A 14486-nucleotide genomic window follows, 5' to 3' on the forward strand; every position below is an offset into this window, starting at 1 on the left:
AGAAGGGCTAAGGTCCAAGGTGATTTATTTATATCTTCTCAGATATTACTGACTCGTAAGACCCTATTTTTTCAACTCACTTCTGCCATCTCTCTTCTACTCTTGGAACTACAGGAGCGAATATCTGCTATCATTCCTTTCTGCACTATGATGATCTTTGTGATCCAGGCCAATGATAAATTTCAAATGTATTTGCTTTATGAATAGAAGGGGAATATATACATATCCTAAATCAATTCAAATGACTAGGAATCTAAACTGATCTATAAACAATATTACTTAGGCCGGGTGCAGACGAGCATATAAAAAATAGTTCAATTTTCATTTTAAAAAAATGGATAATTTGTATCCATATTCTAATCCTTTATCACCTGCGTGTCTGTATTTTACATTTTTATACATCTACTCTTAAAAAAGTGTGCAAGAACTAAGATTTATTTTACTCACACAGCACCATTAATTTGGCAGCACTTTACAGACATTATGGGCACTGTCCCTATTGGGGCTCACAATCTAGATTCCCTATTAGTATGTGTTTGGAGTGTGGGAGGAAACTGGAGAACCCGGAGGAAACCCACACAAACTCCTTGCAGATGTTGTCCTTGGTGGGATTTGAACCCAGGACCCCGGCGCTATAAGTGCTAACCACTGAGCCACCGTGCGTCCCTAATACAGTTTCCTATGATAATAACTGTGATGTCTACATAAAAATCAGATGCTACACAGATCATCCTTATGGGATCTGAATTTTTTGCGCACCCATAGACTTGAATGAGCGAATCACATCTGAAATACTTAAGAGAATAGCGCATGCTGCGATTTCTGTCACACACTCAGTCCGTGAAATAAACCTGCCATGTGAACAGCGCTATTGAGTTACATGTCAGTGCGCACACGGCCTATAATACGAACCTTATTTCCACTGCGACCTGCCGCAGCCATGTTTTTTAACCCTGTGAAGACTGGGCGAGTTTTGGCCTTGAGGACATGAGACTTTATTCTTCATTTCCGCAGTGGTAACATTTTTTTAGTAATACTTCACAGTAACTGTATGAGGCATAGATAGTTGTACATTATATAGCTGACATTTTTTTTACCTCAACCAGTAGCATTTGATTTATTTTTTTTTCCATTTTAGCACAAAGGCAGAACTCGATATTTCCTGCTTTTCTTTTATGTTACAGCATTCAGCAGCCGTCATAAAAGATATCGTCGCCGTACCAGCTGGCAGAGATTATAGCAGTCAGTGCAGGTCATTTGCTACCTTTATCTGTGCAGACATTGCACGTACATGAGCCTCTGTACTAGTAGTGACAGGGCAGCTATATGACGCCTATGACTGCAGCTGCGCTATAAATAACGCGTTTGGGTGTACCAAAATGGCTGAAGTTATGAATGGGCAATTTGAAGACTTTTGACTTTTCCAGGCCACCGTAGGAGGCGCCGGGCGACGCCGAGTACGGTGGCCGAGGAGGCTATTAGTACATGCGTGAATAACATGGCTTCGCGTGCGGGGAAACGGAGCGCAGGGGCAGACGATGAGCTGCCGCCACTGCAGGCCGTGCTGGTCGCCGACAGCTTCAACAGGAGGTTTTACCCCGTTACCAAGGATCGGCCCCGGGTGAGAGCTGAGGGGCACGAAGGGCTGGCAGATGGCATGTATGACTGTACCAGGCATAAGGAACGGGGCCGCCTGACGGCTCTTATTACTTTCTTATTATTGGCTTTGTATTGCATCAGTCTCGTAGCACATGGATGGTGCCAGGCTGCTTAATCTACAGGCAGCACGGGATTGATTGGTGATGTCTAGGGAAGTGCTGCAGCATTATCCTCCTAGTTAAAGGGGCTGTGGGGTCAGCACAAATGATCAGTGATAAAGTATTGGTGCAACGGACCACTTTTATCACAACAGTGCGTGAGCTGACCACTGCTGCGCTCGGCTTTTTCCGGCAGCCCCATAGAGAATGAATGGCGTGGTGGTCAGGCATCTGACGCAACACTCCGATTTGTAACTGCGATTAAAGTCCCCCATTCTGCTATTCAGTGCAGACCCCCACAATCAGTTAGTTGTCACCTATCCTGCCGGTAGGTGATCATTTGGTTTCACCAGAAAATCCCTTCACGTAAACCCGTCACCCTCCAATCTGAGGACCTGTCTTTTTTTTGTCCCCGTCCCCCTCCAATACCCTTTCTCTGCATTTATCAGTAGTCAGGGATCCAATAAAAACAGAAATCGTGTAATCGAAGACCCGGTGAGCTTTTCATGCTGCCCACAGTTAGGACATGATATTCTGCTGACTGCTGGAGAGTAAACCTGTCACTATAGATAACATTGTTAACCTACTGGCATGTGGCTATGACCTTGATAAGTACTAACCATGCCCTGTTTACACAGCTATAGCTGAGCAGCGCTGCGGGGGTTAAGGCATCTCATTTCAGTGCTAGGCCTGCCAAATAGGATGGCAATCCAGACAGGGTGGGCTAACCGTGACCACTGAGGCAAAGCTTGTCTAACTATTGTCAATGGCACGTGGCAGTTTAAGTGGATTTTCTGCCAATTCTTAAAACTAAGGGCTTGGGATTGCACAAGGTTCTGAAGTGTTGTAGCTGCATGCCAATTGCGGTTGGCAAAAGAGGTCACCCAGGTTTACTGGGTGACCAATCAATGTCAGATCCAAGGTGGTCCGACATAGGTTCAATTTACAGGGGCATTCTTCTTTTGTACATTTATGTTATTTCTTTAGGATATGCCATGAATGTATAGTAAAGGCGTATTCTACCAATGAGACCTGCATCTCTGCCGAGCAGGGCATCGTCGGGAGCTGCTGAGAGGTGGCTGGTAAAAAAATAAATAACTGGGAATTCTGGCCAAATCTCCACTAACAGCGGTGCACATTGGAGCCTCTGAAGATACATGCAGGTCACATTGGTGGGAACCTGTAGATATGTGATACACATGATATGGACTGAGCTTTTAAAGATGACCTTCCACCAAATATTTTTTGTTAAACTAGACACACAATGTAATAATGCTCCCGAGCGGAATAAAACATTTTTATTTATTTCTTTATTTCACCTCTCTGTTGTGGAGATATTAGCAATCAAATATTTGGCACCTAATGTGTTAAGTCTAAGTGGGTATTATCAGATAGCTTTCACTGGGGGCGTGTACTTCTGCCATCTGTATGATACTGACCAATTGAAAGCAGGCAACAACATAGAAGTGCAGAAGGACTCATGATGATGTCATCAGTCACATCACCAGAGTCCACAGGTCCTGCCAGCCGGAGTGTGCAGCCTAAATCAGCACTGAAGACATATTACACAGTACAGCAGCATGGGAATAGTAACTGGAGCGAATAGCTCCACAATGGAGAGGCGAAATTACCATAACAATAAAGTTCTATTCCGCTCTGCAGTCACTAGTACATGGTGTCCAGTTGAACATGACAATTTTGGTGACAGATCCTCTTTAAATGTATTTGCAGGTTAGAAGGCAGCGCTGTGTCTGGTACCTGAATTTTTTTCATTATAAGGTGTTTTCTGTCTTCGTGATAATGTTTTTGGTATCATAATGCCTTGTCTTATTTTTCCAGGCTCTTCTGCCATTGGCGAACGTGGCTTTGATTGATTATACCCTGGAATTTCTCACTGCCACGGGCGTCAAAGAAACATTTGTGTTCTGCTGTTGGATGGCAAATGAGATAAAAGAACATCTAAGGTAAATGACTGTAAAACCTTCCATCTCATTCAATCTTTCCCTTTTCCCATCCTATAACTACGATGCAATTGGCAACCTAGGGAAGAGACTAGTGCGTGCTACAATTTTTTTTTCACGCGGTCCATGTGATAAAACTGCTGTCTGAACAGCCCAATTGACTAACATTGGTACAAGTGTTGTCCGTGTGAGGTGAGTTTTTCTCATGGACAGTACTCAGACCGAAAATATAATTGTGTGAATGACGCGCCCCCCTGGGCCTGTGCTGCTGCTGCTGTGCAGGGAGAATACCCGGAACCAGATCGCTGGAGGTTGGGGGTTGTAGTCTCCGTGTGGCGGTGACCCGGTCCGTGCCCAGGGTGGTCAAACCAGTGGCAGTCTATTTGTATGGTAATAAGTGTCCGACTACGCCACCCGTGGATTGCGGTCAGTGGGGACCGCCGCTGCGCTGCAGACCGCTGAGGCTGATGTTGTTTGCGCAGCTGAGTATGGGATGACTCCCCACGGGAGAAGTATTGCCTCAGGGCAGCTAATGTGGAAGATGATGGGAGTGATGGTGTGAGGGTCCCAGTGCTAATGGTGCTGGAGCGGCAAGGAATCACAGAGACGTGTGGTGCAGTTTCCAAAGCTTTACTCACAGTTGTTGCTCCGGTCACTTCGGCCAGCAGTGACCGCCCGAGCCGTGCTGCGCCCACCAGGTGAGGGACTCGGTCAACTCCCAAGCAATTCCAGAGTGTGGCTGAAAGCTCCCCTCTCTCTTTCTTTCTACTGGCCGTCCCCACCAGTGACCCACCTTTGTCCAGCTTCCTCGGGCCTTCTGTTGGTGAAACCTCTCTCCGGTCTCCCTGACCCTATGCGGTATGCCTTTCTGGTGGATGTAGTGAGGGGTCGTACCAAGATGTGATCACGACCTCCGGTTTTGGCTGAGGATTAGTCGCCTCCACCAATTCGGGTTCCGGTACCCTGCTCTGCCAACCCTTCACCCAGGATCTCCTCTGGGAATATGGGGTTCCTTCTGCCTTCGTGTCTCTGGGCCTTTCTTTGTGTTCCTTGCCTCCTTTCTCCTCCGTTTCAGTTCCTTTCTTACTTTCCTTCCTGTTCCTTCTCCTTTCTCTTTCTGCTGTCTCAGGCCTCCACTCCAGGCTTGCCTCTGGAGCTGGGCCCAGACTGAGCCACAGCTCCCTGTCAGCCCTCTCTGGCTGAGCGCCTCTCTTCTTCTCCTCCTCTCTGAACTGAACCCTGATCTAAGATGGTGCCCACCTTATATACCTCCCTCTATGTGTATGAGCCCAGGTGACTAGCAACCAATGGGCTCCTACCTATGCCCAGAAACCCACCCCTATCTGCTCCTACACCACTGGGTTTTCCTCCCCCTCCCCACTCCAGCCAGGAACAGAAGCTGTCGTGCCTGCACTCTATCTAGTGGGAGCACCGTTGGTCTGTTCCTCGGAAATGGGGTGTGTGTGGTGCATGCAGCCTACTGAGCCCCGGTCCACACTCCATCCTTACCCGGGAGTGGAATATCACACCTCTGGTTTGAGGTGCAATACCCCTGTAGCAGCCGAGCCCTCGGGGTGCTACATGAACATAGGCTTATCCAGAGCATAGAGCTGCTACAAAGAGCGACTGTCCCTCTAGAAGAATGAAATGTGCTCAATTGATTTCATTGTGCATAGTGTCAAGCTGTATTAGGAAAGGTAGCTAATATCAGTGGTGGCTATTAGCGATGAGCGGACCCGTGGAAGTCTGGGTTCTGGTATCCGACCCGAGCTTTAGTCCAATGTTCTATTTGGGTACCAGAACTGTACCCGAACTTGGGATCTGAAAAAAAAATCTCTCTATGCCTCGCTCTCGCTCTCTATGCCTCGCTCGCTTTCTCTTTCGGACTTCTGGGGAAAGTCTGTGTTCGGCATTTAGCACTGGACATTAACTGTTCTGTACGAATGCCGAACCTTAAAGTTCTGGTTCGCTCATCTCCACTAGCCGTCTTATTTCAGTAGCCATCTTTTACTAAAACTTCACTTTTGTTGACATAGGAGTTTCATTATTTTTGCGCAAAGATGCAAAAACTCCTGTTCATTGCGTAATTCTCTATGATGTGCCCATCGAAGACAGACATTACTCCCCCAAATACCAGTGTACATTAAGTTGCTTTCTAAAATGATTTCAACCCTAACAGGAATTCCAAGTGGTGTCGGGCTACGAGCTCCAATGTAGTGCGTGTGGTGACCTCTGAACTTTACCGCTCACTTGGAGATGTCCTCCGAGACGTGGATGCCAAATCCCTGGTGCGCTCAGACTTTGTGTTGGTCACAGGGGACGTGGTGTCGAATATAAACATTGAAGCTGCTTTGGAGGAGCACAGGTCAGATATTTTCCATAGGAGTCTTGTGTATAATTTCCTAAGCCACTGCTAATTTGCTTTCATATTTTCTTTTAGGACTCGACGGAAGCTGGAGAAGAATATTTCTGTGATGACCATGATCCTTAAGGAGTCCTCCCCGGTGCACCGTACACGGTGTCAAGAGGATGATGTTGTTCTTGCTATGGATAGCAAGACCAAAAGAGTACTGTTGTACCAAAAAAGCCAGGACTTGAAGCGCTACCACTTTCCAACAGTGAGAGATCAGCCGTGCAATCATATCTGCTTGTGAAAACTATAATACTTGTGTAACCCCTCTTAAAGCCCCTCTCCAGCATTTTTTATTTGTCCTTTATTAGGAATCGTGTGTAAGTGGGAAATTAGTAACATACTCACCGGTTACTCTCTTCTCCCGGTTTTAGCTCCGTTACTGTAGCACGTGACTACATTTGTGACCTTCCGAGTCACACAGTGTCTGCTGTGTAGAACGAAGGTCACTTTTTTAAAAATGTTCTTTTTGCAAGTCTGAGATTTAGAATAAGACTCGAGAGCTTCGTTCTGCGCCTCATAGTCTTGCATTGAGGGAGTAACCACCGCTATACACAGTCATCTGGCAGGTGTAGAGATTCGGTCACTTGGTGCCAGAGCGGAAATGAACGATGTGGAAACCGGAAGAAGATGGCGACAGATGAGAATGTTACTACCCTCATGACACTTAAACACATGTTCCCTAACAAGAGGGTGAATAAAAAAAAATCACTGTAGTAGGGCTTTAACTTAGTGGTAGGCCTCTATAAAACAGTCTTATCCTTTCTAAACACCATCTCTTCAAGACACAAGATACATAGAATAGATAAATAGATAGCTAGAATATAAGAATTTAATGATTGCTTCCTCCCCCCTAATTATATCGTAGATGCCTCTTGAGTTTTATTGTCCTCTTCTATTTTAGAGCATCTTCCAGAGTAAGGCTGAGGAGATAGAGCTGCGTCACGATTTGCTGGACTGTCACATTAGCATCTGCTCTCCCCAGGTAAGGCAGGAGTGTTTGTCGTGTTTCACTGCCATTGCACAACCCTTATGTAAGCAATTTCGGGCGCTAACATTATTAGGTTCTGTACTTACAGTCTTGGTCTCAGTCTAGAAATAAAGCTCTATCATTATCTCCTCCATCTGTACACTGTATTACCTATATATTGCAAAAAAAAGTTATTAAGTGCTGTGGTAGACTACTATATTCCATCCCATGGAGTCCCGTAAAAAAATTGTTAAATGTTTGTGTTTTTTTTTTTTGTTTTGTTTTTTTTTTAAGTGGATATCTATAGGTGAAGATGTGTGGCATTTATCATAGGTATCTGTTTTAATATTTTACAAAAGATTCAAAAAAGAAGATAATAACCAGCAATGACATTCAGCATATAATGAGACAAACATCTATCACACCTTAATATCTATTTCTGTAATTGCTCTCCAACTTTATAAATGATTAAAATAATGAATGTGAAGAAAAGATATGCCCTCCACCCTGACCCCCAACTTTCAAAACCTTATCGGAGAGACCTCAGTCAATAAGCACCGTTGGCAAACAAAACTAAGGGGGTACCTATACCCCATCTATACATGTTAGTGATCGAAGAAAATGCGAATAAGAGTGAATGAGGGAAGGTGAGGAATCAGGCGTGGGACCTGTTCCATTATTTCCTCAACATAGATATGTTTCACATGTACATCTTGGACTTTTCCATAGTTTTTCATGATGTACAGTGCCATGTAAAAGTTTGGGCACCCCTGGTCAAAATTACTGTTATTGTGAACAGTTAAGAAAGTTGAAGATGAAATGATCTCTAAAAGACCTAAAGTTAAAGATGAAACATTTCCTTTGTATTTTAGGCAAAAAAATATTGTACTTTTTTTACATTTTAAAAATTACAAAAATGAAAATGGGCCCATGCAAAAGTTTGGGCACCTTTGGAGATTTGTGTGTGAAGATACCTTTAACCAAGGTTTCAGACCTTAATTAGCCTGTTAGGGTTATGGCTTGTTCACGATCATCGTTAGGAAAGGCCAGGTGATGCAATTTCCCAGCTTTATAAAAACCCAGCCCCCGCCAAAAAGCAGCATCCATGAGTTCTAAGCAGCTGCCTATCACTGAAAATGGTGGAGGCCCACAAAGCAGGAGAAGGCTATAAAAAGACAGAAAAGCATTTTCAAGTTGCCCTTTCCTCAGTTTAAAAAGTAATTAAGAAATGGCAGTTAATAGGAACAGTGGAGGTCAAGATAAGGTCTGGAAGACCAAGTACAATTTCAGTGAGATCTGCTTGTAGGATTGCTAGAGAGGCAAATCAGAGCCCCCGCTTAACTGCAAAAGATCTTAAGAAAGATTTAGCAAACTGGAGTTGTGGTACATTGTTCTACTGTTCAGAGACACCTGCACAAATATGGTCTTCATGGAAGAGCCATCAGAAAAAAACCTCTCCTGCGTCCTCACCTTAAAATTCAGCATCCAAAGTATGCAAAAGAACATCTAAACAAGCCTGATGCATTTTGGAAACAAGTCCTGTGGACCGATGGGGTTAAAATAGAACACTTTGGCCACAATGATCAAAGGTATATGTGGAGAAAAAAGGGCACAGAATTTCAGGAAAAGAACATCTTGCCAACCATTAAGTGTGGGGGTGGATTAATCATGCTTTGGGGTTGTGTTGCAGCCAGTGGCACAAGGAACATTTCACGGGTAGAGGGAAGAATGGATTCAATGAAATTTTAACAAATTCTTGATGCAAACATAACACCGTCTGTAAAAAAGCTGAAGTTGTAAAGAGTGTGGCTTCTACAAATTAATAATGATCCTAAACACACGTCAAAAGGCGCAAGCTGAAGGTTTTACAATGGTCCTCACAGACCCCTGATCTGAACATCATTGAAAATCTGTGGCTAGACCTCAAAATAGCAGTGTATGCAAGACGACCCAGTAATCTCACAGAACTGGAAGAATGGATGAAAATCCCTCAAACAAGAATTGAAAGACTCTTGGCTTGCTATAAAAAAGCATTTACAAGCTGTGATACTTTCAAAAGGGGGTGCTACTAGGTACTAACCATACAGGGTGCCCAAACTTTTGCATTGGCCCATTTTCCTTTTTGTAATTTTTAAAATGTAAAAGATGAAAATATATGTGTCATCTCTAACTTTAGGCCTTTTAAAGATCATTTAATCCTCAACTTGCTTAACTGTTCACAGCAACAGTAATTTTGACCAGGGTTGCCTGTTGTCTCTTCAGAGAGGAAGGCCTACAGGAAGTAGCAATTCTAAAAAGTCAATAGTGACCCTTTAACGAGCCTTGTCACATGACTTAGACAATTTGCATATTTCCCAGAGGAGCATTGCGGCTTTAAAAGTCTCCTCACCGTGACATACTTAACATGTTGTGCTCTGTAAGGAGAAATGTTACCCCTTATATACTGACCAGGGTTGTCCAAACTTTTCCATGCCACTGTATCTGGTAAACGTTTGCCACATGCCACATAACACATAACTGTGTATGTGATGCTCTGCCTGCAGTAGAGCAGAGCAAAGCGCGCCTGTGCGAGCCTGCAATGTTCCTGCGCAGGCGCAAGTTTTTATTTTTTCAATTTTTTTTTTAAATTATTCTGAATTTATTTTCCACGCTTAATTAAAGCAATCTGTGTCATTTTAACGTTGTGTGATCAGGAGAGTCATTAACGGTGGCCTAGAAAAGCCCTTTATAGCATACATCTGGATCACCAATACTGTAATATACTCTTGCTAGTTGTATTCATATTCCCATAGTTTCACTAACGACCATCAACAAGTCAGACTATTTAGAGAAAGATGGGAAAACGGAAAATCTGCTCTCCTGTAGATTAGGGCCATGAGGTTGTGGCTAGTGAGCGTGTACTGCGAATTGCTGACAATGTAGCTGTATAATATACCATCCCTTGTTGCACCAAACCAGAGGTGCATGGTCATCTTTTTTTGAGAAGTTCTGATTGATTTGACCTTTTTCACTTTCTGATTTAATATAGTATTTTCTCTATATTTACTGCATTGTAGGTCGCAGAGCTGTTCACAGACAACTTTGACTACCAAACTAGGGACGACTTTGTTCGGGGCATCTTGGTTAATGAGGAGGTAAGTAAACGGCGGGGGAGGCTGTCCGATGGTCTAGATTTCTCCAGATCTTATGAACTTTCACACAATTGGTTTTTAAGAGACTGAACACTCCGATCGATAACCATGATGTTTGCTGTATCAGTTGCCATATTGATGGCCAAGGAACTGTCTTATAAAAAAAAACTACAGATGAGGAATCACAGACGCAATGACTGTGATGTTTTTCCATTTTTATGGGATCTGTATCTTCTCCAGAAATGTCTATTTTAGTAAATAGTTATATTCTTTGCTAGCATCTTTGTTTCATTGTGCTTGTTCCTCTGTTAAAAGCATCATTTAAAGCATCTAAGTTGGTCACACAATATAAATCCATGCCGGTTGCATGGATTTATATTGTGTGACCAACTTGTCAAGCACTTTCCCAAGTGATGCTCAAAATCGCTTGGAAAAGTGCTTGAAAAAGTGCTTGAAAAAACGCATGCGAAAACACTGAAAAAACGCTTCTCTCTGGCAGAAAAAACGCATGTAAATCTGCATGCGTTTTTTTCTGCCAGAGAGGCAAAACCGCTCTGCATCAAATCTGCTACGTGGGCACATAGCCTTACTCCTAGAAATGTATGAATAAGTTGATAGCGAGTGTTCCCAGCTGGGGTGTGTCCCCACTGTCCAATCAGTGCCCACTCTATAGAAACACACCCCTCTGGAAAAGGGCACATTAGCACTCAGTTGTTAAATTTCTAGTCGGAATGACTGATGATCTACTAAAGGGAGAATACAAGATGCGCTAGAATTTACTTACCCAGACATGTTTGGAGAGCTGCCGGGTCATATTCAAATGGAAAATACACTCGAACGTGCCACCAGTCTCTACAAGGTTACATTTCGGATGTGATTGTGTTGTGTAACTTATTGTAAGACATTTTCTTTATTTGTGCAGATTTTAGGTAATCAGATACACCTCTATGTGACTCAGGAGGAGTATGGTGCTCGTGTATCCAACCTGTCAATGTATGAAGCTGTAACTTCGGACATCCTGTGCCGTTGGTTGTATCCCATAACGCCTGAAACGAACTTTACCGACCAGGAGGAGCAGAGTTACACACACTCCCGGCACAATATATACCGAGGGGCAGATGTCAGGCGCGGCCATGGCAGTGTCCTGCGGGAGAATTTACTAATTGGGAGCAACACGACAATTGGGTCGAAATGCAGCATCAGCAACACCAGTATTGGGAAAAACTGCAGAATTGGTGAGCTACGGCTAATTAAATGTGATCGTATTGAGCGCAGAGCAGAGGAAAGTGTAATATCTTTAATAGAATTCTGAACACAGCAGCGTTTTCAGGGCACAATGTTGTTGCCAGCTCTGCGCATAATAGGTGGCATGATTTGAGTTTATAACCCAAGGCGCCCATCCATTGGGCTGTGGGTGATTGCAGGCACAGGGCCAGTACTGCTGTGGCATGCTGACATACATTTCAGCCATCTCACATTCTTTCTGTTCTCTTTTCCTAGGTGATCGAGTGGTGTTGGATAATGTGTATATATGGGATGATGTGCGAATTGAGGATGATGTGACAATTAGAAAATCAGTAGTTTGTAATAATGTTATTGTGAAGAACAGAGTGAGGATAAATGAACACTGCGTCCTGACCTCAAAGGTAATGGCAATACTTAGAGAAATTCCAGCTTTGCTCACTTCCGCATCAGGAGGTGAGCGAGACTATTGGTATTACGTCTACATTTATCTGCCAAGTTGTGTGCCTGGTATCGTGTCCTTGAAATAGAACAGGTGTATGAACGCTGCTGTTTGCACAGGTGCCTATCTGTAGATGTGACATCACTGGACGCGCTCGCCTCCTCAGGCGGAAATCCGTGCAGCCTAACTTCCCTTTTAATCACTAATCTCTGTGACTTAATTGCAAAATAAATTCCCATATACCGTATTTTTCGGACTATAAGACGCACCGGACCATAAGACGCACCTAGGTTTTTAGAGGAGGAAAATAGAAAAAAAATGTAAGCTAAAAATGTGGTCACGATGCCCTGTTAAGATGGAGCGGGTCTGCTGCTGACACTGGTATAGGGGTAATGTCCCCCAATTCTGATAATATCCCCCATCCTGGTAGATATGCCCCCCCTTCTTATTATACGTGGCCCCCATCCCCATCCTGGTATGCATGGCACCCCTCCATCCTGATATGCATGGCATCCCTCATCCTTATCCTGGTATGCATGGCATCCCTCATCCTTATCCTGGTATGCATGGCATCCCTCATCCTTATCCTGGTATGCATAGCCCCCCTCATCCTTATCCTGGTATGCATGGCCCCCCTCATCCTTATCCTGGTATGCATGGCCCCCCTCATCCTTATCCTGGTATGCATGGCCCCCCTCATCCTTATCCTGGTATGCATGGCCCCCCTCATCCTTATCCTGGTATGCATGGCCCCCCTCATCCTTATCCTGGTATGCATGGCCCCCCTCATCCTTATCCTGGTATGCATGGCCCCCCTCATCCTTATCCTGGTATGCATGGCCCCCCTCATCCTTATCCTGGTATGCATGGCCCCCCTCATCCTTATCCTGGTATGCATGGCCCCCCTCATCCTTATCCTGGTATGCATGGCCCCCCTCATCCTTATCCTGGTATGCATGGCCCCCCTCATCCTTATCCTGGTATGCATGGCCCCCCTCATCCTTATCCTGGTATGCATGGTCCCCCTCATCCTTATCCTCGTATGCATGGCCCCCCTCATACCCATCCTGGTATGCAGGGCACCCCTCATACCTATCCTGGTATGCAGGGCACCCCTCATCCTTATCCTGGTATGCAGGGCACCCCTCATCCCTATCCTGGTATGCAGGGCACCCCTCATCCTTATCCTGGTATGCATGGCACCCCTCATACCCATCCTGGTATGCATGGCACCCCTCATACCCATCCTGGTATGCATGGCACCCCTCATACCCATCCTGGTATGCATGGCACCCCTCATACCCATCCTGGTATGCATGGCACCCCTCATACCCATCCTGGTATGCATGGCACCCCTCATACCCATCCTGGTATGCATGGCACCCCTCATACCCATCCTGGTATGCATGGCACCCCTCATACCCATCCTGGTATGCATGGCACCCCTCATACCCATCCTGGTATGCATGGCACCCCTCATACCCATCCTGGTATGCATGGCACCCCTCATACCCATCCTGGTATGCATGGCACCCCTCATACCCATCCTGGTATGCATGGCACCCCTCATACCCATCCTGGTATGCATGGCACCCCTCATACCCATCCTGGTATGCATGGCACCCCTCATCCTTATCCTGGTATGCATGGCACCCCTCATCCCCATCCTGGTATGCATGGCACCCCTCATCCCCATCCTAGTATGCATGGCACCCCTCATCCTTATCCTGGTATGCATGGCACCCCTCATCCTTATCCTGGTATGCATGGCACCCCTCATCCTTATCCTGGTATGCATGGCACCCCTCATCCTTATCCTGGTATGCATGGCACCCCTCATCCTTATACTGGTATGTATGATCCCCCTCATCCTTATCCTAGTATGCATGGTCCCCCTAATCCCCATCACGCTGCACATAAAAAAATAAACACTCCTATTCACCTCTCTTCTCTCTCCTCCATCGCTGCGTCCTGTCTGCCCACACTGATCTCTCCATGTGAGCCGCGCATCACTGCCATGCATGGCTCACACGGAGAGATCAGCTTCGGAAGTCACTGCTCCCCTCATGGGCGTGGAGAGGGGGTGAATATTCATGCCCTATAATAGCGGGCACATGCAATCATCCGGCAGCAGCTGCCGCGCTGCTGATACACTGTGTGCCGCTATTAAGGAGCATGAATATTCATTGTCTTTAGCATCGGGGACAGTGTAGGCTGCAGCAGGTGGCTGCTGCCTCCTGTGCCCCGCTCCTCCGCCGCAATCGCTCCCCTTACACAGTATATGTGTGTGTGTGTATATATGTGTATATATATATATATATATATATTTATATATATATACGCACCCCCCATTTCCTCCAAAATTTTGGAGGAAAAAAGTGCGTCTTATAGTCCGAAAAATACGGTAATCTGCTTTTCTCTTTAGGTGATTCTTGGCCCTGATTTAGACCTGCCAGAGAACACTGTTATTTCTCTGCATCATCCAGATGAAGACGAGGAGGATGACGATGAATTCAGCGATGATGCAACGACTGGCAAACAGGAGGAAAAGACAAAAGTGAAAGGTAACGAAC

General features: G+C 45.2%; 1 protein-coding gene across 1 annotated transcript in view; it reads left to right on the top strand.

The window, feature by feature from the left end:
* Positions 1 to 1441: 1441 nt before the first annotated feature.
* EIF2B5 (eukaryotic translation initiation factor 2B subunit epsilon) overlaps positions 1442 to 14486 on the top strand; it is a 29413-nt gene continuing 16368 nt past the window's right edge. The window contains exons 1-9 of the mRNA XM_073675311.1: positions 1442 to 1621; positions 3597 to 3721; positions 5898 to 6083; positions 6159 to 6336; positions 7033 to 7113; positions 10155 to 10232; positions 11152 to 11464; positions 11730 to 11875; positions 14339 to 14477. Of these exons, the coding sequence (XP_073531412.1) occupies positions 1499 to 1621; positions 3597 to 3721; positions 5898 to 6083; positions 6159 to 6336; positions 7033 to 7113; positions 10155 to 10232; positions 11152 to 11464; positions 11730 to 11875; positions 14339 to 14477 (1369 nt within the window). The 5' untranslated portion in view covers positions 1442 to 1498. The remainder of the gene's footprint in view (positions 1622 to 3596; positions 3722 to 5897; positions 6084 to 6158; positions 6337 to 7032; positions 7114 to 10154; positions 10233 to 11151; positions 11465 to 11729; positions 11876 to 14338; positions 14478 to 14486) is intronic.

This window comes from Phyllobates terribilis, unplaced genomic scaffold (assembly GCF_046119375.1).
Source record: "Phyllobates terribilis strain yellow unplaced genomic scaffold, ASM4611937v1 Scaffold_3__8_contigs__length_932513732, whole genome shotgun sequence".
NCBI classification, from domain to species: domain Eukaryota; kingdom Metazoa; phylum Chordata; class Amphibia; order Anura; family Dendrobatidae; genus Phyllobates; species Phyllobates terribilis.